The 22,858-nt window shown below is 49.7% G+C and overlaps 7 protein-coding genes across 7 annotated transcripts; 3 read left to right on the top strand and 4 right to left on the bottom strand.

The window, feature by feature from the left end:
- Positions 1-1,039: 1,039 nt before the first annotated feature.
- On the top strand, positions 1,040-2,580 carry gwt1 (putative GPI anchor biosynthesis protein Gwt1; the record flags this gene model as incomplete). Its single annotated transcript, XM_040783602.1, has 2 exons — positions 1,040-1,135; positions 1,195-2,580. The coding sequence occupies 2 exons, from the start codon at positions 1,040-1,042 to the stop codon at positions 2,578-2,580; spliced, it is 1,482 nt and encodes a 493-aa protein (XP_040642746.1).
- Positions 2,581-2,751: 171 nt separating this feature from the next.
- Positions 2,752-4,697, top strand: EURHEDRAFT_446357 (amidase; the record flags this gene model as incomplete). The annotated part of the gene is made up of 3 exons (XM_040783590.1): positions 2,752-2,882; positions 2,950-3,527; positions 3,577-4,697. 3 exons carry the CDS (start codon positions 2,752-2,754, stop codon positions 4,695-4,697), a joined length of 1,830 nt encoding a protein of 609 aa, XP_040642747.1.
- A 136-nt stretch (positions 4,698-4,833) lies between these two features.
- Positions 4,834-11,076, bottom strand: EURHEDRAFT_446733 (ATP-binding protein; the record flags this gene model as incomplete). The annotated part of the gene is made up of 4 exons (XM_040783628.1): positions 4,834-7,939; positions 7,997-10,205; positions 10,259-10,595; positions 10,648-11,076. 4 exons carry the CDS (start codon positions 11,074-11,076, stop codon positions 4,834-4,836), a joined length of 6,081 nt encoding a protein of 2,026 aa, XP_040642748.1.
- Positions 11,077-13,609: 2,533 nt separating this feature from the next.
- On the top strand, positions 13,610-15,497 carry EURHEDRAFT_408314 (Zn(II)2Cys6 transcription factor domain-containing protein). The gene is made up of 3 exons (XM_040780795.1): positions 13,610-14,000; positions 14,056-14,153; positions 14,209-15,497. The coding sequence occupies exons 1-3, from the start codon at positions 13,803-13,805 to the stop codon at positions 15,053-15,055; spliced, it is 1,143 nt and encodes a 380-aa protein (XP_040642749.1). The 5' UTR covers positions 13,610-13,802; the 3' UTR covers positions 15,056-15,497.
- A 68-nt stretch (positions 15,498-15,565) lies between these two features.
- EURHEDRAFT_492104 (MFS general substrate transporter) lies at positions 15,566-17,921 on the bottom strand. The gene is made up of 4 exons (XM_040785646.1): positions 16,987-17,921; positions 16,520-16,929; positions 16,052-16,465; positions 15,566-15,988 (listed from the first exon to the last, which is right to left on the bottom strand). Exons 1-4 carry the CDS (start codon positions 17,503-17,505, stop codon positions 15,724-15,726), a joined length of 1,608 nt encoding a protein of 535 aa, XP_040642750.1. The 5' UTR covers positions 17,506-17,921; the 3' UTR covers positions 15,566-15,723.
- A 195-nt stretch (positions 17,922-18,116) lies between these two features.
- On the bottom strand, positions 18,117-20,653 carry EURHEDRAFT_125736 (J domain-containing protein). The gene is made up of 5 exons (XM_040777725.1): positions 20,422-20,653; positions 20,280-20,364; positions 19,997-20,223; positions 19,262-19,919; positions 18,117-19,212 (listed from the first exon to the last, which is right to left on the bottom strand). The coding sequence occupies exons 1-5, from the start codon at positions 20,449-20,451 to the stop codon at positions 18,263-18,265; spliced, it is 1,950 nt and encodes a 649-aa protein (XP_040642751.1). The 5' UTR covers positions 20,452-20,653; the 3' UTR covers positions 18,117-18,262.
- Positions 20,654-21,431: 778 nt separating this feature from the next.
- EURHEDRAFT_470534 (uncharacterized protein) lies at positions 21,432-21,891 on the bottom strand. Its single transcript, XM_040785307.1, has 2 exons — positions 21,582-21,891; positions 21,432-21,525 (listed from the first exon to the last, which is right to left on the bottom strand). The coding sequence occupies exons 1-2, from the start codon at positions 21,845-21,847 to the stop codon at positions 21,501-21,503; spliced, it is 291 nt and encodes a 96-aa protein (XP_040642752.1). The 5' UTR covers positions 21,848-21,891; the 3' UTR covers positions 21,432-21,500.
- Between the last annotated feature and the right edge of the window lie 967 nt (positions 21,892-22,858).

Raw genomic sequence — 22,858 nt, forward strand, 5'->3', positions numbered from 1 at the left:
AAGCAAGTAGGCGGCTTGCGCACACTAATCCGTATTGGGAAGTCGTCCCACGTCACCTCTACAGTAGAGAGCTCATTCCCTCAATGGGACTTAAGAATAGACTACAATATCGCAAAGACAGAGATTGGATTTCCTGTCTGAGAAGCCTTGGGTCGTAATTCAAAGCGATCCAAGCCTCGGACCCAGCCTTGTTGACTCGTATCCTCAGGCAATACAATGAGCTTATCCAAAACCTCTGAGCGACTTGTAGACAACAAGTGTATGGTAACTTGAATGAGACCCCTCGATATGCCGTAGTCTGGGCAACAGTGACGGATAACAAGAGATCTTAGCTGAATTCTCAAGGGACAAGGTGTCTCACGATGCCTAAAAATTGACCGTTAAGAGTGCTGTGACACATCGCGTCCGGAGGATAGTATGGGGTACTCCACGCCTAACGACGGCTGGGGATCTTGAGGCTGTATCAGAGAATGTCTCTTCAATCCGCCAGCATGTGACGATGAAGCGCCATCACTCTCAAGCAGTTTTCGCAAAGGATGGATGGTCACAGTGTGTTCGACACATGAGAGGTTTGATGCATGTTTGTCTTGTGCTTGAGGTATGTCTATTCTCATACTATTCCAACGTCTGTCTCATCGCACAGTTTCAATATCATAATTTTTTAGCCTATACAATGCCTGAGGAATGATACCCTGCTGGCACGTTTCAAGAGTTCCGTGTCTTAAGACGTAACTTATATAGAAAATGTTTTCAATATCAAGCACTTTATGCATGTTTGGATTCGGTATCAGCTATTCTCGTCTAGATATTCATCAGATGCGTATCTCAGTCTTGGGAGAATTTTCTACCAGAACGCTATGGAGTTGGGAAATGATGGTGGAGGATAGAAACTAAGTAGGCGGAGTCGGCGGTCAGAATACCGTACGGCAGAATGAACTCTTTTGTGAACACATCACCGAAAAGAAGCCAGACTACACTACCCATTCCTTGAGCAAGGCTATGTGATCCAACAGTCCGCATATTCCCATAAACTGTCAGGATGGACCCAAACTACAAAGCCCGGAAAGAGGCCTTCGTGTCGGACCTCTCCGGAGGAAGTATACTGGAAATCAACGCAGTCACTTTGGTCGCACCGGTACGTGGATCTCAATTGCTTCTTTGATTGTTGTCTGTTGACTGACGATGTGCGATTAGGTCGCTTTTTTTCTGTGGTCTGTCCTTCAATCCCGCCTGTCGTTCTTCGCGCCGTACAGTGCTGCCGCATTTGTCGTCGACTTCCTACTGAACGTAACGGCCATCTTATTCGCAACGACATTATATTCTTCTGCTCCTCTGCTCTTAAACCTCCTCATCGCATCTCCTGCCTTCCTCCTGCTCCGCAATAGCCCTCGTTCGCACGCTCAAAAAGCCAAACCCCCACAAAGAGAAGCCTCGAGCAAATCACACGATGCTACAAATCAGCTCGAGTCCCTACCAATCCACCCGTTTCTCACAATCTACCGCGCCGCCATGATGATCATCACCTGCGTTGCTATACTGGCGGTCGACTTTCGCGTCTTTCCCCGCCGCTTCGCCAAGGCTGAGAACTGGGGAACATCGCTGATGGATTTGGGCGTGGGCTCGTTTGTGTTCTCCGGAGGAGTAGTATCTGCTCGCTTGCTTCTCAAGGGCAGGAGCAATCAGGCTAAGAGGATACCGTTGTTGCAGAGGTTTATAGCGTCAACCCGCCATTCCATTCCACTGCTGGTTCTGGGTTTGATACGGTTGTACAGTGTCAAGGGTCTCGACTACGCGGAACATGTGACAGAATACGGCGTGCACTGGAACTTCTTCTTTACCATCGGGCTTCTGGCCCCGTTCGTGGAGATCTTCGATACCTTGGCTGCCTTTATCCCGTCATATGAGGTCCTTGCTCTGGGAATTGCTGTTCTGTACCAGGTCGCTTTGGAATCAACTGACCTGAAATGGTACATTATGGTTGCAGACCGTGGGCTAGATCTACTGTCCAAGAACCGGGAGGGTGTCTTCTCCTTCTTGGGTTATCTGGCCATTTTCCTAGCTGGTCGGGCGATTGGCGCCCGTATCATGTCCCGGGGCACGGCAAAGACACTGCAGCAAGCAAGAAAGAGCGTTCTTGTCCACTTGGGAGTTCAGGCGTTGGCGTGGACGGCCCTTTTCGTACTCAACTCCACCTACGCGGGAGGCTATGGGGCCAATATTCCAGTCTCGCGACGCCTCGCAAACATGCCATACGTTCTCTGGGTTTGTGCGTTTAATAATGCGCAGCTCTTCCTCTTCTGCCTCATCGAGACCATGTTCTTCCCGGTACCTCGGACACCGTCTAAGGAGGGCGAAGCGGAGCGCACTTCATCCGCGACCAGCCCGATCATGGCGGCGTTCAATAAGAATGGCCTCGCGATCTTCCTTCTTGCGAATCTCCTCACAGGAGCAGTAAATCTAAGCATTCCTACCCTCGACGTCAGTACGGTTCAAGCCATGGTGGTCTTGGCGGGATATGCGGCAATTCTGACAGGAGTTGCGGTGGGATTGGACAAAGCCAACATCAAGTTGACGATTTGAAATATTCCTGTGTATTCTAGACTAGTTGTATATTATTGAATGCGCACAGCATATTGCTTTATTTGTACTACTTTGCAAACATGTGATCATCGGGCCCACTCGGCTATCACTGTTATTTCACCAGTACTCATCCTCCCATAACCACTTCGACACTTCCAATTTAACTTCAGTATGACTTCCAACCAAAACAACCAATTCGTCAACTATCCAGAGCCTCGCGAAGGCCCTCTAGCGCCTTACCAAAATGAAACCCAGTCGATCCCCGTCTTCCGGGGCATTCCACTGGTAATTGGAGCTACATTGTGAGCAAACAAACACCCTAAACCACACATTCCAGCAAACCGAACCTAATACGTGGAATTCTTCTAGGATCCATAACATCGGGTTCATCCAGAGCCATTTCTGGAAGAATGCCGGCTTCGACGTTATCCACGATATCCCCCAGCTCAAGCAATACTCCGCCCGCTACGATCCCACCGTGATCCCGGTGCGCCGCGATCACACCGAGACTGTGACGGACCCTCCTGCGCCAGAAACGAAAAGGCAAGGCAAGAATGGATACTATACGTCGGCGGATTATCATGCGTTTTACAAGGCTGCGGAGTTGTCTCCCGTTGATGTCGTCGAGACGCTGTTGTCTCTGATCCGGCGCGATGCGCAGCCGCCCGGTAAGCACTCGGTCGCGTTCCTTGAGTCGAAGGTGGATGCAATCCGGGCTGCAGCGGAGGCTTCTGCGGGACGGTATAAGAATGGGAAACCACTGGGTCCATTGGATGGAGTTCCTGTTGTCGTGAAGGATGAGGTGCATGTGAAAGGGTATGACCGGACGCTGGGAACGAAGATGGACTTTAAAAATGGGCTGGAGGGGACGTCTTGGTGTGTGAGGAAGTGGGAGGAAGTTGGGGCTATTGTTATTGGGAAGACTACAATGCATGAGCTAGGATTGGGTGAGTGCACATATAGCCAGGTGCATGGGCAGGATGCTAATTCAGACAGATACAAACAACAACAACCCCAACTACGGCACCCCGCGCAACCCTCACAACCGTGACTATTACTGCGGTGGTTCTTCAGGAGGTTCAGCCTACGCCGTCGGGACAGGACTGGTCCCCATTGCCCTGGGCGCAGACGGCGGAGGCTCGATCCGAATCCCTTCCTCTTTCTGCGGTCTTTGGGGACTCAAGCCCTCGCATAGCCGTGTCTCTGCAGCACCTACCCTAGGCCTCGCACCTACAGTCGGTGTCTACGGACCCATGGCAACAAGCATCGACGACCTCGCCCACTCATACCGTATCATGGCCGCACCACCCCCAGCATCCGAAGACTCAAATTCCTCCGCTTTCCCTCCCCAAAACACACCCATAGACACCAACAAAACCAAGAAAATCGGCCTCGTCCGTGACTGGATCGACCGTGCCGAACCCCCCGTCCGCGCCGCTTTCGACAACGCCCTCGCCTACTACAAGAAACAAGGTTACGAAACCATCGATATCCACATCCCCTACCTCCCCGAAGGCCAGCGTGCACACGTCCTCACTATCATGTCCGAAATTGCTTCTGGCTTAGAACCCAAGCGGCAAATCAAACACCTCACTGCGCCAAACAAGGTCCTCATGTCCGTTGCGGCATGGCAGATTCTGTCTGCGGATTTCCTCGCTGCGCAGCGTCTGCGGAGTCTCCTCATGTCACACCTCGCGCATCTCTTCCAGACACATCCTGGTCTACTCATCTTCACGCCCACCACCCCGATCCCGGGGTGGAGGATTGACGGCGGGGAGTCAGATCTCGCACATGGCCTGTCAGACGGAAAGTCTTCCGTCAGGAACATGGAGTACGTTTGGTTGGCGAACTACACAGGTTGTCCTGCTATTTCTTGTCCCGGCGGTTACTCTGATGATGGCGTGCCAATGGGCATCATGGCGATGGGTGAATGGGGTGCTGAGGAGGAGTTGATTGCGTTTGCGAGAGATGGGGAGAGCCTTTTGGAGTCTCTTCCTGAGAGCTTGGCTCCTGCTAGTGCGAAGGACGGGGACAAGGAGGGTAAGGGGTTGAGGGTTCCGGGTGGGGAGAATGGGTTTTGGGAGGATGTAATTGCTAGGGCTGGGGAGAAAGCTTAGGTTTGGATACTGTATATAGATGTTTGCTTAAGGCGGTTAGTTAATCGATAATGTATGAAGGGAGTTTTAGTCGGACAAAGAACTAACTAGAAATACAAAAGACTTTTCTCAAATCCAATCTCTCAACCCCCCAAAATCAAACAGCAACAGCATGTCCCTCCAACCCCATCCCGGGGTACGACTTGACCGAAATCAAATCATCACTGGCCTCCGCTTTCCCAGACCCGAAATTCTTCAAATTCCACTTATCAACCCCCTCAATCCCCTTCAAATCACCCCCAAATACACTAAACAGCTCCGAACTCAATCTCTCATACTCAGAGTATTCCTTGGGCCAGTTCCCTAACCGCTCCACAGCAAGTTTAAGCAGATGCAAATGCTTCCGGACATACTTTCCCGTCCGCTCTTCGGCCCCTTCTTCGGGACTGGCCGGTTCAGACTCAGAGCCCGATGAGGCGGCTTCGACCATTTCGGTGGCGCTGGGGTCGATGAAGACCCGGAGGGCGTTCTCATGCAAGCCCGCAGCTTTACGGTAGTATCTGTATGCGAGGTCACGACGGTCCTTTTGGTTCTGGTACCCCTGCGCGACGCTGGTGTACATCTGGGAAAGCAGGATGGTCATTTCAATGGAGCTTGGATGACGTGGCCCGTGTACGCGAGCGCTGTTGTACATCATATCCTCGGCCAGCCGGATAGCAGCCATGTAATCGCCGACCAGGTAGCGGGTGATAACAAGCATGCGACCGAGAGCGAGGGTGTAGGATGATTGTTGTTGCCAGGGGGCGTGCCGCTCGCGACTGTTCCACAGCGAGGTGAGGACCCATTCCAGTGTGCTGTAGTCCTTCTGCTCGTCTAGGAGGCCGATTAGGTTATTTAGGTTGAGGAGGTCGAGCTGGGAGAGATCGATCTTCTTGAGTTTGCAGTAGCTCAGGATATCGGTCATGATGATTGCGGAAGTGTTGAGCATGTTCTTTCTAGTTGAGGGATCGGGACGGGGTTGGATGTCACGGCCGGAAACGGTGAGGCCGAGCTTGAAGCCTAGTTTTATGATTGACATGGAAGAGGAGAAGCCGTCGTGGGCGCGGATGAATTTGAATGAGGTCAAAGCTAGGTCGCAGGCGGATTGGTAGTCTTTTGAGGAGAGGTGCTGTTCGACACGGTTGTAGCTGGCGATGGCAACGGAACGGAGGAAGTCGTGCGATGAGTGTGTACTGAAGTATTCCAGGAGTGTGCTGATGAAGACCTTTGCCTGGCTGGCGCTCACTTGGACCTTCTCGTTCTGCGTTGAGACGAAGTAGTTGGTGATTTGGTCCACAAGTCTCGCGGCGGGGGACCAACGGCCTCTAGAACGGAGGAATCCATGTAGACGAGACACAGTCCCGATGACACTCTGGAAACTGCTCGCCTTCGCGGAACTGATTTCCGCCCTGAACTGCTCAAAGTATAGATACTCAGCTGTCAACGAGGAGTATATCTCGTTCACTGTCAGTGATGACTCCTCTCGCTCGCGGATGCTGTACTCGAATTGAGCCAGGAAGGCCAGAGTCTGGCGATGCTTGACAGTCAAGTCAAACTTGGCAGTGCTGATGTTCACGGTATCCTTGGCGACGATCTGGCGATAGATCTCCTGCGAGAGTTCCTTAGCACGGTGGACTTGACCTGCTTCTATGAAGCTGGAGCCGATGTGTTTGGCGGCAGCGGTCAGCTTCATGGTTGAGGTCTCTGTCACCAGCACCTGGATGGCTGCTTCTTGGAGAAACGAGACAGCAGTGTGTGTTTCGCCTCGCTTGGCATATAGGGAAACCAGCTCGTCCATCTGCGAGAGCGAATCTTGGTGTGCCCAGCCATTGGTTGACCGGGTAGTTGCTAGACGTCGACTTCGGACCGAAATTACCTTCTTCATCTGCTCTTTGGAGACGGACTCTGTGGATGAGGAGACAGAAGCACACTGGTCTTCGTAGATTGCATCCAGTGTTGCCCGGATGTCCTCGTAATCGATCTCTACTTCGTTCGACTGTGCCTTGAGCAGTTCTTCGTAGAGTTGCACTGCCTCGGACTCGTACTTCGTAGATTCGCGACAGATGTTGGCCAGCGTCTGCGTGGCCTGGATCGTGATTGAAGCCGTTGCTCCAAAAACAGTCGTGCACGTCTTCCGATACTGAGCTGCCACGTCGTGAATAACATGGACGTCTCTCTGGACCAACCGCAGGCACTGCACGTAGTTATCAAAGACCGACTTCACGAATGTCTGATCCCGAAGCTTAGGGTTGACGTTCGTGTGCGGTAGGGTATTGAACAACACCGTAAGCGGCTGCAGCGCGTCAGAGAATCGTCCCTGGTTGAACAACTCCGTGACAACAGCAATCAGCGGCTCAAACGCATCCCGATGACAAGTACTCGAATCTTTATTCAAAGCCTTAAAAATGCGCGAATAATAGTCAACCGACTCCGCTCGCGAATGCGTCATCTCAGCCAGGACCCGCAACTCCCGAAGCACAGTCGGATGTCCCTCTCCAAACCGCTTGCTATAGTCATTAAGAATATCCTGGTGGATGGGGATCAGTTTTTCTGTCTGCGTTGTGCGCTCGTACACGCGGAGGAGATCCTTGGTCACCCGGTCGAGCAGCTTGTCACCGGCGGGTCGAGAACGGCGCACGGCGTGGTAGAGACGGAGACAGACGTCTTCTTCTTTGGCCGAGCGGTGGCGGTAGCGGTAGCAGTTTTTGAGGTTTTCTGCGAGGTCGACGCAGTGCTCGACGTTCTCGGACGGAAGGACGACGTCGTGGACGGAGGGGACGAATAGCACGGGCCAGATTACTAGCAGGATCTTCTTCAGGGTCTTGGTGGCGTCGCGCCAGCGGTGCTGGGAGATGTACATCTGGACGAGGGTTGTTGTGGCCGTCGAAGAAAATTGATCCTTCTTGGACGCGGACGCAGATGTACTGCCAAAGACCATCTCCTGCAAACTCGACTCTGTCATTGTTGACGTCGATGTTCCCGCGCTCTGCATGACTTCTTTGGAAGTAGACTGGGCAAGATTCTGGAGCTCTTTATGTAGAGAACTCTGTGAACTGATATTCTGGGCGCACTTCTTGAACACATTGAGAGCCGTGCACGATAATCCAACGGACTTCATGACTTTGGCGACTTCCATCAACTGCGAGGCTACCGCTTCGGAGCTGGACATGGTGTGCTCGTACTCCTCCCAGAAGCCCGAGAGAACCGAAGACGCTTCGTTTTCTCTCTTCTGAGATTGCAAGAATTTAGAGTACAGCAGGGTCGCCTTGATATTCTGTAACTCCAATTGTGAAGATCGTTGCAAGCGGAAGTCTCTGCTAGTTCGCTGCCAGATCTCGACATATGTGCGCTCTGCAGCCCTAGTATTGCCCTCGGCAGTAAACTTCTCAGCCCGCTTGATCATGGCGTCGAAGCTGTAGGACCAAGAAAGGAGATCATCTTCTTCCTTCTCGTTTAGCGCGAGAACAGTGCCCTCCTGGATCGACTCCCGGCGGCCATTGAGCTGCACCAGCAACGACTCATCGGTTGACAGGGACTTTGACCGGGTATGGCTCTCTGTAGAGGTTCCCTGAATTGAATTCAAAACTTCCTGCGCCTTGTGATCTTCCTTAATTGATTTGTAATGCTCCGACAGCTGCGTCGATGCCGAAACAACCGCCTCGCTCGTGGCGCCGTAGTGGATCTTGTAGCATTCCACCAGCAGCTGGAGCATCTCAGTCCGCTTCGTCATGACATCGGTCTTAGAAGCCGTGACCCGACTAGCGGTGATATCCAAGAATTCCTTGGTGACTTGCATGGTGATGACATGCTGCACGGAGAGAACATTCTGGCAGGTCTTCACGGCGTGGTAGAAAACCTGGGTTGCCTGTATCTGTGACACGTCCCAGAGTGGCCGGTAAGCAAGAGCCTGGCAGAGGACTGCCTGTAGAGTGGCTGCGTGGTTGCTGGTGAGGACTTGCTCGTAGATGCTAGTCTCTAGTGTACGCAGGCTGACCAGCGCCGGGGTTGGCTTGTTCTTCCACACGGTCGTTTCAAGCAGCGGCACTGCTGGGGTTGTTGGCATGACGGGGCGGAGTTCTTTGCTTGCAGTATTGATTTCCTGGTCTGTGGTGCAGCCAAATGCAGTCTTCACATGATTCACCCAGTACCGGAGAGCAAAGTCCAGGAGTGGGCACTTTTCCAATTGGGTCGTTGTGGATGATTCATCCGAGAATGTCAAGGATGGCTCGCTGCCGTTGGCTACGCTCCTCTTGACGTAGAGAAGCAATCGCTGAGCCAAATCCGCGTGTCTATTCTTGATGGCGGGCAAGAGGGAGCCCTTCGTGGATGCATCAGTGATAGCTGCACGGATCTGGCCATGGCGCAGATAGAGCATGTTACCCTGGTAGAACACCAGCGACGTCACCGGCTTCAGAAGAGTCAGCGGGTTACTGTCCTGGTCCACAATGGTGCCCTTGTCCAACTGCACGGAGAGAAGAGCAGATAACTCCCGTAGTGTCATCGGGCGGGACGCAGTCGCGAGCCAAGACAGAATCTTCTTCCCGTCTTCATGTAAGTCTGACCCTAGGCGATGAGAGACGAGGTCTGAGACGGAGAGGTTTGCTTTCAACAAGCTGTCAATGGCCTTAGTCACACTCTCCGCGTTAGGATGATTCTCATCACGAATCTTCTTCATCGCGAGCTTCCCCCATAGGAACGAGCCATTAGCAGCCTCTGTGATACGGGTAACGTTTAACTCCCGCTGCTCCTCGGGCATCTGGTCAAATGCCGGAAAGTCCTGAAAGGCTCTCTGGACAACAGCAGCCACGTCGTCGAAGATTAATTCCGGAGTGATGTGCACTGCAGTCTGTGCCTTGGAAACTGTAGCTGCCGACTCCTTCTCAGAAGCTAGCACGATTAGTTTAAGCTTAGATGTGTTAGCAGCTGCATCCCGGAGTCGAGTTAGCAGTGCGGACTGGCCACAGCTTGCTTCGTCGACGCCATCGACGACGAGGACGAGTTCCTTAGCGCCTTGAAGGCTAGCTTGGAGGGCATTTCCGAGGGCAGTCCAGAGGGTATTGTCGTATGTTTCGTTGTCGATTGTCTTTTGGGACTGGGAACAAGCGCCTGAGAGGATTTGATAGAGGTCTACGTTGCCAATGCGGCCGGCGAAGAGTTGGGAGAGGATAGATTTTGCAACTGCGCGAGGAGTTGTGTTGGCTGGAACTCGACTATTGATTGGTACAAAAATCGGCTTGTAGTTCACGCCCCCAATTGGGTATTGCAGATGGTCATTAATGACTGTTGCCAGGATGGACTTTCCTGATCCAGGCTGACCTGTGATGGCCATTGTGTGCTGATCACCTTTCAAAAAACGGTTGAGGTACGGCATCAACCAGAGACAGGTCGATTCCTCGCGCTCCTGGGCGAAGTGTGCGGTGTTCTCGGTAAAATTTGCTAACACTGGATCTTCGGGCTCAAGCCATTGCCTGATAGTTTCGAGCTTTGCCACTAGAAAAATATAAGTTAGAAAGCTATCGCCAGAAGATGGAGAAACGACTTACCTTTAGTATCCACGCCTTCCTGCGCCAGCTGATGACTCCACATCAACTCAGCAACACAGTCGCACCTGGCACGGAAGCTCTCAATAGGTGCCGCAAAGGTGCTATAGATGTCAATTGACACAGATCCAGATGTCAACTGTCCCAGCGAGTCGAGGAAGTGAGTAGACACCCCGACAACGAGGGTGACCAGATCCGCCAAAGCCAAGATCAGCTGGTCTCTAATATTCTGAGAGACGATGAATAATTCAACGCAATCTAGTAAGTTACCTAGGCCCATAGAACAGCGGTAGAAGAAGCCGAAAAGGTCGAGCAGAGCGCTGGAGTTTTCTTCTCCGAGCTAGATGTTTTCAGTGTCGGTCTCGCCCGAAAATTAATGGAAGGAGGCATACGCCGAGTAAACTCGCGCAATGAACATAGGCCAACTGCGCCGCCATGTGGTTATCCCCCGCGAAGCTCTCAACAGCCAAATCAAACGAATGCAAGCGCTCAACAAATAACCTTGCCCACACCAGCGCCTTATCATAACTGCTCCCCTCCGCTGGCAACTTTCTCATTCGCTCAGAACTGACCCATTCTAAAATGGTCTCGTAATCTGCTCCGATGAGCCGTGAGGGGAGGATGTCACTGCTGCTGCGGTTTGCAAGTGAGTAGACTAACTCAGTTAAGGCGGAGTTATCCGTGCTGGACTTGCGGGAGTTGCGGCGGGTAATTGAAGTGTCTCCATCTCGAAGGATATCTGATACTCGGCGTCCGCCGAAGAGGAGGTCTGAGGTAGGAGGTTCGAAGTTGTGGTGGACGTGTGACTGGAATGTTGCCATTTTGGTAGTTGTATGTGTTGTGTCAATATGTCTATTTGTGTCTGGGGCAAGAACATACTTGCCTTTTATATCATTTACTAAAATCGGTCATGTCAGAATGATTTCAGAGGTTATGTCTTCCATAGAATAGTGTTATGGGATGACACCATGTACCAGAAGTTCAAAATAATACCCGAGCGCATACGCAAACCATATTATCATAGACAAGCAATTGAATAGCAGTCTGGAGAAGTGTCTGACTGAACTGTATACATAAAGGGAAAAGGTCATAATGCTATAGTATCAACAAACACTATGCTGGGGTTACATTCAAACTTGCTTTTTTGCCATGCCTCGAAGGCGTGGTAGAACCATGGCTGTTGACGGCCGGTCCAACATCAAGATTTGTGGGGAATCCGCATGCGGAAGTGACAGAACGAGATCCCCTTTGTATGTATCAGCTTGGAATTGTCTAGTGTGTGTTGTTTCTTTGTTGTTGTTGTTGTGGGAGCAATTGTATCTCTTCAAGAATATTCAGGAACTGGCATATGTGCAGTCATAGCGATGCACTGGCTGTCAAGTTAGGGTTCATATTGTCAGTACTGGTCAGCTGACTACCCAATAAAATGGTTGCTTGCCATCGCCATCGCCCCCAAAGGTAAATTGGTTGGTTCTGATTATATTGAGCCAAATCGCCTCTACATCATCGGATATCACTCCGGATTTGAGGCATTTGTTACACTCGTGATTTCATCCATCGGACTCGTATCCGCTGGGTATTTCTTTCTACAGCATGTTTTCTACTTGGTGCAGAATCGGAAAGACCGATCCTTTTCGAGCGAGTGCGTATTGTGTATATCCTATGTTTAGAAGCTCGCTCTATTATCGCTTGAGAGATATACAGATTTACGTCATGCATAGTCAGAATCATACTCTACTATATATGAATCGGGTCTTCTGATTATTGACCGGGCAATCGAATATTCTTGAGTCACGAACAACACTAGAATGAATTTTCGAATAGCCCGTTTAACCGCCGCCAGTAACACCGAAGCAAGATGTTTGTTGCTTTTTCGTCGCAGGCCTGTCAGAGCAAAATGATTGCTTGTCAGCCTCCGGTCCCTGGTGAAAAAGAAATGGCGATCTTCAACACCACCGAATCACTGCGTCCTTTCACGCATGGCCATCCTTTACTGTGGCAGTGCATTGACCGGGATAAGGCTGGGATGTTCTCCAGGCGCTGGATGATTATTCCTTTTTTTTTTTTCCTCTTCTGCTTATTCACAAGAGACATCTAAACAAAAGGATTTCCCGCTGGTTCGAGATATCCCGGGCTTAGAAATACTCCGCAAAGCGGGGTCGTATTAATATTGTTGATATTTGATTGCCTAACCCTAGTGTTTTAGCTTGTTTTCTACCGGCATGGTATGTACAAATTGTGATGTCAAGTCTGATACAGAATGTCCAATCACCTGCCAGCCAGTCACTAACCAAACTGTACAACTTACAAAGTCATGGCGAACTGTAATTCCTCGGCGACTGGTTAATGAGATACCCGGTCCTTGTACCTATGATACAACCAGGTGAGACGGGCAAAGGGAGTACTGCAGCACTCACGATTCATGTGACTCTTTCTTTGTTAGTTGCATGAAGACAAACGGGTTGGAAAAATGGGTGATGGTGACCCCTCACCTGCAATAATGTACATATGCCATATATCCATATCAGCCACATATCCCATGCTTTACTCGTTACATCAATCCTTCTGCAGTGCTCTCCCATGAGAAGCACACAGCTGAATATCGGACAAGTTCTATCCGGGCAGAAAGTGATAGCACGTACTCAATAGTCTATACTTCGAGCGATCAAGGGACTGCCTGTGTACCATGTACCTGTACACCCATCGCCGTCCAGTATATTTGAATTATTATGAGTATTATTATTTTGCCATGCTCACCAAAAGAGCCTCTACAGAGTTATTTCCAGCGTCAAATCCCTGTCAACATGATCACTGGACTAAAAGCCATGCCATGCTGACACCTGCCATTGCACAGCGCAGCGCAAACCTCGGCGTGACGATAATTAAAAAAAATGTATGTCACCCTGTCCCTCGCTGCCCAAACGACCGGGGTCTTTTTGTCATTTGTCGTCCTGTCTTGTCTGTCTTTGTCCCGCCCATTTGCTATCGGTTCGGACCGTTTGACGGCAAATCCTCCTCTGCTTCAATTCGTGTCAGCAGCCCTAGAGCGAAGCAGAGGATCGTGGGGCAGCAACCATGTACAGTATTTGCATTTTTGTTTGCGGGGCAAATTTTTTTTTCCCCTGTAACTGCGGTGTAGTAGTAAATATGCCCATGTATCTATGTACCTGTCACAGCCGCCAGAGCTTTTCCACGTCACTCGCTGGCGAGTATCTATCCCGCAATATATGACAATTAGACAGACAGATAGACACGGCTATAAGGATCTGCTTATGCGGGGCTTGCAGCTTTCTTTTTTTTTTTTTTTCTCGGTATTTGGCACGAAAAGAGTGTGATATCAGTCCGAGCCGCCTTGTTGTACTTTTATAAAAGCCCCTCCCCCACCTGCTCGTCAAAGTACTTCAGCCTCTGTTTTCTTCAAATTTTTTGGTGACTTGCTGTCAATTCACTTGCGCAAACTGAGTCAGTCCCGTATCTTGAAAGTTCTTCTTTATTACCTTTTCTCAGTTGTTACTCCTCCGCGGCAGCGGCTATAACAGAAGTACCGATGCCCCGACAACCAAAGCTCCGTCCCAAGACGAATATCCCCGGTCTACCAGTGAATCTATATAATCTCACTGCGGTAGCGCAACTCTCTGAGCTTGAATGCCAACAAGAAATGGAGGAAAAACCACAGCGCGTGTTCCGGGTCAAGCGCAAGCATGTCCTGAAGGCTTGTGACCGGTGCAGGATCAAGAAGACCAAGGTTAGTACTTTGTCTTCTCTTTGCTCTCCCTCTGGCAGAAACTGACTGGCTCAAGTGTGATGGAAAGCAACCCTGCAACCGCTGCGCCGCGTATAATCATCCGTGTCTGTTCCGGGAGAGAAAGGCTACTCAGACGAGGGTGTACTCCAAGGGGTAAGTCTCCCCAAGAAACTATGAAATCAGAAAGACATTAATTATTTAGCAATAGCTACGTTGAACTTCTCGAATCCAACTTATCCATGGCCGTCAAAGGCCTCCAAGGCCTCTACAGAATCTGCGCTGACAATCACTGCTTCCCCGGCGACCCCCTACAAATGACCACCGACGGCCACCCCCTAACCCACGACATTCTCGATCGAATGGGCATCATCAGGCAAGCCGAAGAGATCCCTGAAGACTCGAATGAAGAGCTCGAAGACCTGCAGTATCTACGGTACCTCTCGAGCAACTCGACCGACAGTGCAACGACCGATCCGTCTCCGGAGCCTGCTACGCCCTCCCAGCCGACCTCCAGCATCTGCAGCCCTGTCGAGTCTCTGCACAAGCCATTCAAGTGGGAGGTTGACATGCTTCCAACCCAGGCGGAACCACAGCAGCAGCAGCAGCGGCAACAGAACTACCAATACTCCGGCTACTCGGGTGCAAGTTACCATACTCCCCAACAACACCAGCAAGGCCTGATAATGCCCCGGCTCTCCCTCGACACAACCGTCAGCTTGGAAAATGACATCCCTTCATGCACCAGCACCTGCACGAGCGCCACCCTTCCCTCTGCGGCGGCCAGTCACCACGACACCCCGCTCGCGTCTCCGTATACGTACTACGCGGGAGACCCAAACACCCGCATTCATCCCCCAATGATGCTGCCCACGGGAATAGACACGAATCCTCATACTCAGTCTCAGCCTCACGCTCAGACGGCGGCAGCTGGTCTGCCCCTTGATATTTTGAATGCGTATCAGCAGCATCTTTCTACTTTGCAAGAGCAGCAGCAACAGCAGCAGCCGATGTATGCTGCTGTTGCGACGGGCTGGACTTTTTCGTTAGATAGATAGTTGTATATGTCTTTATCTATCTTGTTTATTTTGTTTTTTGTTTCTTTTTTCATGTTATGTCATAGACATGACTTACGAGTTACGCATAACGATTTGTTTCGCCTGACTTTTTTTTTTTTTTTTACCTTTTCGATTCTTGATCTTGATTCAATTTCGTTGAGATACCACCATCGCACATCAATCATTTGCATGGCATGGCCGGGTTTGATACCCTTTGCTTTTCTGATATTGATTTCAGGAGTTTATCCTTTATGTTTTCGGGAGTTCTGTCTGCATTATGTTCATTCGTTAGATATCACACCACCATACCCCTGGTTAGGATATGAGATATGAGAAAATGAAAGAAAACTTGGACGTTGTCCAATATCTGCGGTTTTGTTTTATGCCCTAAAGATCATTTTCTTGGCATGTATTTATATATTATGTACTTTCTAGATATGCAACTGATCTTGTGCAGATTATGTGGATTCCTTAGTCTATATAAGATAGTTTATATTTTGATGTCTATTTGCTTCTCATTATACATCATTGCTCCCAATTCAGTCATCCAAACCAGACTACTGCTCCCTCATTATCCATAAAACAAACACGTTACACAACCAACCCAACGCCCCACCCACTCTCTCGGACAAAAAGACCTCCCCATTTTCTTCCCATGTCAAACAAACCTAAAGCGGATAAACAAACCTCAAATTCTCCCGATCCGTCATATCCCCCAAAAACCCTCCCCTAGCGTCCTCCTCACTCTCACTCCCCTGCTCCTGCCCACCATCCTGTTCCTGTTCCCCTAGTCCAAGGGTCTTTTCTCGAAGTTTATTTTGATGGTTCAGATAGAGCCGGATTATTAGACACATCATGGGCGATATGAACCAGAAGGCTGTCATGAAGGACCATGGGAGGACGTAGCGGGGGCTGTATTTTGATTGCCAGAACCTGCCATGCACCTGGTTAGAGACATAGTTTGGTTATGTTATTATCAACTAGGTTTGGATATACTCGGGTGAAATCATATTCGCAACTGCCGCCGCAACAATGCACGACGACATAAGAGTGACTTTCTTCGTATGCCCCGTCGTCGTCGTCCCCGCCCAATTCAAACCCAGCAAATACGACGGTTTAAACGATGAGATCTGCGTCCCCACCACCAGTGCTACTTTATTCGACCAAGGGGAGCTAAGCTCGATAATACCCCCGATTAAGCATGGGACGTAGGATAGGGCGCAGGTGTATCCTGTGCCTAGGTTTGTGGCGTAGAGGAGGGTTGCGGAGATTAGGATTAGAACCATGCCCCATAGTGGTTTTGCGATGTTGAAGAGGGCGCTCTGGGCGGGAGTGAAGCCGAAACCGACGAGGATCAGGGGTGTTTGGGCGGAGGTGTTGTTGGGAAGTTCGTTGAAGAACATGTGGAAGCTGTCATCATTCCCTGTGAGCAGTGTGTCTGGGTAGGTGTAAGGGGTTCCGAACATGAATAGCCAACTTTTAACATCCAGAAAGCATTCCTTGACGTGTTTCCATTTCCATGTCGAGTTCACAATTCCAGCTCTTGTTCTTCGAATCATCTCAATAGTATGCACCTTCTCCTCTGTCGACAACCACTTCGCTTCAACGGGCGTATTCGGCAGGAAAAACACCAATGGAAGGAATATGGCGAATGTCACAATCGCGCAGGTGATATGCAGCCATTTCCACGATGCAATACCCCCAATCAATGTTCCCGCATTGTCATCTTTAATGAGCTTGTAAGCGACCATAGTCAACATGACATTAGCAAGAGATCCAGCCGTCCACCATAGCAACTGAACCCAGGGCGATTTCTTCGGAGGGAAAAACGCTTGATGCAGAATTGCCGTCGACGGCACGATCTGCGATTCCGTCTATCATATCTCAGTATCATATCTCAGACCCAAAAAATGAACTGGGGAAATGCGCACCAATCCCAGCAAAAACCGCACAGCCATCATCTCCCTCCCCGTCCTAACTGCCGGATGAACTCCAACCAATACTGCCCAGCAAAACAACGACCCTGTAATAAACCTCTTATGCCCGACCCTCTGCGACACCCATGCCCCAGGCCACAACGCCACCAAATACCCGACATAAAACACAATAAACAGCTGATTATACTCGTTCTTTGTCATTTTAACATCCTTGAAAATGCCCATCGTACTCGCAGACGAGAGCGTCGCGCGGTCGAGGTGGATGAGAAACGATATCCACCATGTTTGGCCGAGGAGGTAGAGCAGGTTTTTCCGGATGAGGTCGGATTCCTGTGCGGGTGAGAGGGGGTTTGTGAGGGGTTTGTGGGTGTTGTAGAAGGTGGTTGTATCATCGGCGTCCTTTTGATTGACAGGGGTTGTTGTTATGGTTGGGGTTCGTTCGGCTGTAGTATCCTTGGAGGTATCTGTTTCGGCGATGGCCGGGGATGTAGTATCTTCGGCGGATTTGGACATTGTCAATCATCCATAGTTGGTTGGAATTGAATCAATTGTAGAGAAAGCCATGTTTTATACCCCTCACAACAGATTGCCGACAAAGTTCGCCGTGGATTAAAAAAAGTCTGCTGCTAAGCATTATATCACTTCCAGTTATGCCGGCGGGGGAATGCAGAATCACACACGGTCCTCGTCACAGTGAAGATGCTTTCCATGTCTAGACTAGTCGGCAGCAGTCATCCCACTCTGACAGGGCACGAGCAAAGATTTTCATGCTCAATAGTGCTCGCACCTGCAGAGTCGGAGTCTGAGCGCCAGTGACAGGGCTGTAGGCCGGCGGTAGGAGCCGAGCTATAGAAGTGAAGCAATTCAAACTCCCTAAATGCATAGTTAAAGTAGCTAGCATACAGTATAACCCGGTCCCAAATACAGAGAAAGAAAAGAGAAAAAAAAAAAAAAAGAAGATTGAATCACGCATATCCATACCCTGGGGTATATATAAACCTTTACCCCTCTACATGCACGAGGTAGAAAAAACATCATACAACAAAATTGGTGAAAATTGAATAAAGTATCCCTCCTATGGCAATCAATCATCCACATCAGTCTCGGTGTTGGTATCACTGGTATCACCCGCATCCCCGTCGGTATCACTCTCATCCTCGTCGCTAGAGTCAGAAGGCTTCTTCGCCTTCTTCTTCGGCGGTTGGCCAGTCTTCAAAGCCTGCATTTGTCCGGCAATCGAATCTAATAAACTAGTTAGCTTTCATTCATCTTATTGTGTAAAGGCCAGGTACTTACCCTCATCCGGTTCACTAATGTCATCCTCCTCCCCAAGAGCAGCGGCCTTAGCCGGGTCCTCAACGTGCAGTGTAATCTCCTGCTTCATGTCAAGGCCAATATAGCTGTCACAGTTCATGTGCATCACAAAAGTGAACGCTCCAACCCCAGGGGGTGCCTGGAACTGCATCTTCAGAGTCTGCATGTCGAAAGTCGGGTTGCCGGCCTCATCAACGATCGGCTTATCAAAAGTCGTAAAGGTGAAAGGAGGCACGGCCATCTTGCCTTGCTTGGAATCGGCCAGGAAGATGTGCCACCGAGGCGAGTGGTCGCGGGCGAAATACGGTGCGTGAGCCAGGGGGGGTTGGACGGGCTCGAGCTTGTCGGTCTTTCCTCCGTTGGCCTTGTTCTTGGCGGGTTTCCGGCCCATAAGAGCGTCGAGGTCATCCTCATCCGGATCAACGTCCTCGAGGTCTTCGGGTTTGACTTCGGGAATGTTCTCGTGGCCAGGGGGGACAAATCGTCCCTTAACAACCAACTGCACCAAACTGCTGGGAGTGATAACTTTCTCGCCCATGACCTTGAAGAAGGCCCTAGAGACTTCAAGAACAGGAAGTTGCTTGGCAACCTTAATCGCGGTTTCATATTGCTGTTGTGACAAAAGACCAGCACCGACTGTGAGACTGTGCCGCTTCTCCTCGTTGATATCCATGAACTTCTGAACAGTGAGATGGTCTTTGGCGTCACTTCCTTCAACAGAATTCACAACCTTGTCGGTAAAGTGAGGGAGTTGCAAAAGCGGCGATGCGCCCGGAGCAATGGCCTGGATCAGATGTTGCGAGATACGGAAAGCGTTCAACATAGGACGAAGGTTGCCGAAAGCGAGTGCGATGGCCTTGAATGCTTCGTTCAGAGACAGAGCAATCGGGGCGACTTCGTATTTTTCTATGGAGAATTAGAATCAAAAAATTGCAATGGCGATTTTCGAACTTACCACCGTTAAGAGAGGCATCTTCCAAATCGACACGGCCTAAGTACGCCCATAACAAAGCGAGCGCCTTTCTCCGACTAGACTCTTCCATCTGCTTAATAGCTTCCCGGTCCTCAGAGGAGAGGAACGTAGAACCCTCAGCCAAAACCAATTTCTCAAGCTTCCCAAGACCAGCATCTGCCCGAGATCCCTTGAGCGTCTCAGTGAACTCTGCTCCCGAAGACAACGCGTTAACAATGCCACCATCGGTGATATCATCTTTGTATTCCCGGAACATGTTGCCCGCACTCGCGACGAGAACACGCTCCTTTGTGTACCGCTGAGAACCATACCACCATTTTCCGACGATATAAGGCAGAAGCACCCCGAGAAGACCTCCGTAGACCAACAGAACATACTTTCCGAATCCCTCGGTGACAATGAGTTTCGGAAGAGCAATACCGATGCTGAAGCTCTGCTTGCCGTCCGGGTGACCGTACTGGACGTAGTTGTTACGGATCTCCTCATCGGTCAGCGCTTTGTAAGCCTTGGTCAACTCAACAAATCGATCGTTGAGTGTCTCGATGGTCTCGTTCTTTGAGGGGTCAGGTCGGATCTTGTCAGGGTGGTAGATGAGAGAAAGGCGCTTGTAGTGTCTCGAAATCGCTTTTTCGTTGGCGCTCTATCAACAAAACAAACGGTCAGCATATTCCCGCGCAATAGATCCACAAATTCGAATGGAGGGACGAAGCCACGCACCCTTGAAATACCCAAAATATCATATGGATCCCAGATCTTAGGGGTCGATCTGGCAGTAACAGTGATCAAGTAAATCATCCACGCCATCACCGCATACCCAATGATCACGGTGATGATACGCTTCACTCGATATTCCTTGCGCAGGCGTTTGCGCTTCTGGGCTTCGATGAGGTCGACATGTTCGGGCGTGAAATCGGAATTTATCCGTGGTGCGGTGTTTTCGAGGTCTAGACAGTATAACAGTTAATTGGGTTATCGGTATTGAAATTCAAAAGACACGTACTCTTGGTGGGTTTGAGGAGGTTATATGTGAGAGGGAGAGTAACGAGGCCAGTAAGAGTCAGGATGAAGAATGGGAAGAATTGACCCTGTCATGACGAGAGTTAGCCAGTCTATACATAAGAACCATACAAGATGCCACTCACCTGCTCGTCATAGGTGTAGTCTGTCGACATGGTGAGGCGAAATCAAGCAGACGGTCGCCCCGTCCGTAGCGTGGAAGTATAAGCAACACTAAACCACTGTTTTCGACAGAGTAGAGAAAACCTTTAGGTGGTCAAAATCACAATCATGTCCTCCTTCAAACGGACAGAAATACAGAGGGAAAGAGAAAATTGTCCAGCATCTTGGATTATTATCGCATCGGAGGTTCGTCCACTTGTGATCGACCGTGTCCTTTATTGAGCTCACCGCCTGCCTGTTACAACTAGTGTCTGAGGCTAAGTAAGGCTGTTTTTTAAGGCAGACCAGACAATAATAAACTACGCGCTACCAGGGGTACTTATTATAGATAGAAACGATGTGAAGAATTTTCATGATGGTTCATTGTGGCTGAATTGCTACTATACAATCATTTCCATCATGGCCAGGCTAATTGTAGGCCTGAATTGGAACAGTACAAGAATTGGTTTCGGTGACAGGAATAACTATCGCTAATGAAGTCCCGCCTTGCTTCCACATCCACAATCCCAAACCGAAGACTCATTTCTGAATGAGTCAACAAATGTCTCGAGGGATATCCATTGACTAATACCCTAAGCGTGACATGAGCAGAGATCCTCACGCTGCTGACAGCAGAGGCGCAGAGATCATCAGCTACCGATCTACTTTGCAGGAAACTCAAGCGTCGACAACCATATGTACGGTTGGACACGAATTCAACCCATCAAAGTAAATAGCAGCCGATGACACTGTCGCTCTGTAGCGCAGACGCGGAACCTCTGGGCCAGAAGTCATATGGCCAAGTTTTTCTGGGCCAATCCAATATCCGTGGATATCTTCATTGCTACAAGCCGCAACTTGGTTGTTCCATTGAATCCGGTGGATGTCACGATCGGCGGGATGTAGTGTGGTCCTCTCCGTTGAATTGTATCGAGAGGTGGTATGGTTGTTTTCTGTTCTGTTGTATTCGGTGCTGATTTTCTTTTTTTCGTTTCATAAATCGAAGGACGAAATCAGGACATCGTGAAGACAAAAGCGCATAACTTTTAACTTTTTCGTTCAATCATCCGGGGAGTCTCGACTGTGAACTTAGGAGATGTTAAGAATTCGTTCGATTGAAGGGATAAAAGTAGAGCATACTTACGAATTGATGTAGTCGAGACCGCCAAAGTATTCCAACATGCGATAACAAATACCAACATCGCCCTCGGGTTCACCACCAAAGAGTCGGCACTGCTCCGTTTCAAGCCGCAGTGGGTGATCGCGCGTCCAATTCACAGATCCATAATGCCAGGTCGGGGCGGGAGATTGCGAGAAGGGATCACTGTCGATCGGAGAATCGATGGTATCGATGTTGCGATTGCGGTTTGGTCTTAATCGAGAACGGCGCCTGTTGTGTCTTTGGCCCATTCTATCGATTGGAGGATTAAACAGGTGTAAAATTTTCTTTTTTTGTCGTAAATCATGAAATCAAACAAAAGCATTGGGAATCGCAAGAATCACCAAGAGAGAAGATTAGGCATTGAGAGGAGTGATCAACACCCCCGAGAGGATGTGATGAATTGAGGAAAAAAAGAAAAAGTAGAAAAGGAAGAAAAGGACGGAAGGGAGTGAATATATACACAAAAGGGGTGGTGTGAGTCACTATAACAGAGATGCCAAATAAGGTACCCATATAGGCAGACCTGTACTCTGTACGATCACCCGTCGTTCCCGAAAAGAAAATTTAGACCATCGGGTTCCACCAGGAAATAGTGTGGTTCCACCAGTGAGCTTGCAGTCTAGAAGCACGAATACCCAAGAGCAGGTACATGGGCGCAGGCTATTGCTTAATATTGGCGAGAGCTAGTCAGAAATCATGTCAATTGTGGTCATAGCCTGACCCTAATCACGAATGCTAGAAATGCCAATTTTCGCCCACAAGGTCAAATCACGCCATTTGAGGAATTCCTCTGAGAAAATCCTGTGACAAAATGACCTCATCCCGTCATTTCCCTCAATTTCCCTTATTCAGAGAGTGGCCTGACAATGACTGGATCTGTTTCATCGGAGTCCCAGACATTCACTCCGGTAGCTGTAACATACCGTTTACTGACCATACAATGACCATACCATACACCACCGATGCCGGCCCGATCCCTCCTGCATGTCTGCCAAAATACCGCATTTAGGTGGTCCCTGCCGGACGGTCCGATCGGCGCCTGACGGGTCATGACAATTCATCGTACAGCGTACTGTAAATTCAGATCGGGATCGCACAATACAAAAATAAGCACGCATAACACAACGCCGCTTTTATTGGATATCCTGACCACATTCCAGATCATATCATTACCGTCACTATGTCAGTGATAGAAAATGATAAAAAAAAGTGCAATAATTGACTCGTTAGGCCATGTCACTCCTGGCAAAAGAGGGATA

Source organism: Aspergillus ruber (genome assembly GCF_000600275.1).
Source record: "Aspergillus ruber CBS 135680 unplaced genomic scaffold scaffold00002, whole genome shotgun sequence".
Lineage (NCBI taxonomy): Eukaryota > Fungi > Ascomycota > Eurotiomycetes > Eurotiales > Aspergillaceae > Aspergillus > Aspergillus ruber.

Coding starts and splice junctions, on each gene's coding strand:
- EURHEDRAFT_408314 (XM_040780795.1), top strand. CDS start 13,803: ATGCCCCGACAACCAAAGCTCCGTCCCAAGACGAATATCCCCGGTCTA. Junction 14,001..14,055: donor GCAGGATCAAGAAGACCAAG/GTTAGTACTTTG, acceptor GACTGGCTCAAG/TGTGATGGAAAGCAACCCTG. Junction 14,154..14,208: donor ACGAGGGTGTACTCCAAGGG/GTAAGTCTCCCC, acceptor ATTTAGCAATAG/CTACGTTGAACTTCTCGAAT.
- EURHEDRAFT_492104 (XM_040785646.1), bottom strand. CDS start 17,505: ATGTCCAAATCCGCCGAAGATACTACATCCCCGGCCATCGCCGAAACA. Junction 16,466..16,519: donor GTTAAAAGTTGGCTATTCAT/GTTCGGAACCCC, acceptor GAATGATGACAG/CTTCCACATGTTCTTCAACG. Junction 15,989..16,051: donor GCGAATATGATTTCACCCGA/GTATATCCAAAC, acceptor GGTGCATGGCAG/GTTCTGGCAATCAAAATACA.
- EURHEDRAFT_125736 (XM_040777725.1), bottom strand. CDS start 20,451: ATGTCGACAGACTACACCTATGACGAGCAG. Junction 20,224..20,279: donor CCTCCTCAAACCCACCAAGA/GTACGTGTCTTT, acceptor TATACTGTCTAG/ACCTCGAAAACACCGCACCA. Junction 19,920..19,996: donor ATATTTTGGGTATTTCAAGG/GTGCGTGGCTTC, acceptor TTTTGTTGATAG/AGCGCCAACGAAAAAGCGAT.
- EURHEDRAFT_470534 (XM_040785307.1), bottom strand. CDS start 21,847: ATGGGCCAAAGACACAACAGGCGCCGTTCTCGATTAAGACCAAACCGC. Junction 21,526..21,581: donor GGTCTCGACTACATCAATTC/GTAAGTATGCTC, acceptor ACATCTCCTAAG/TTCACAGTCGAGACTCCCCG.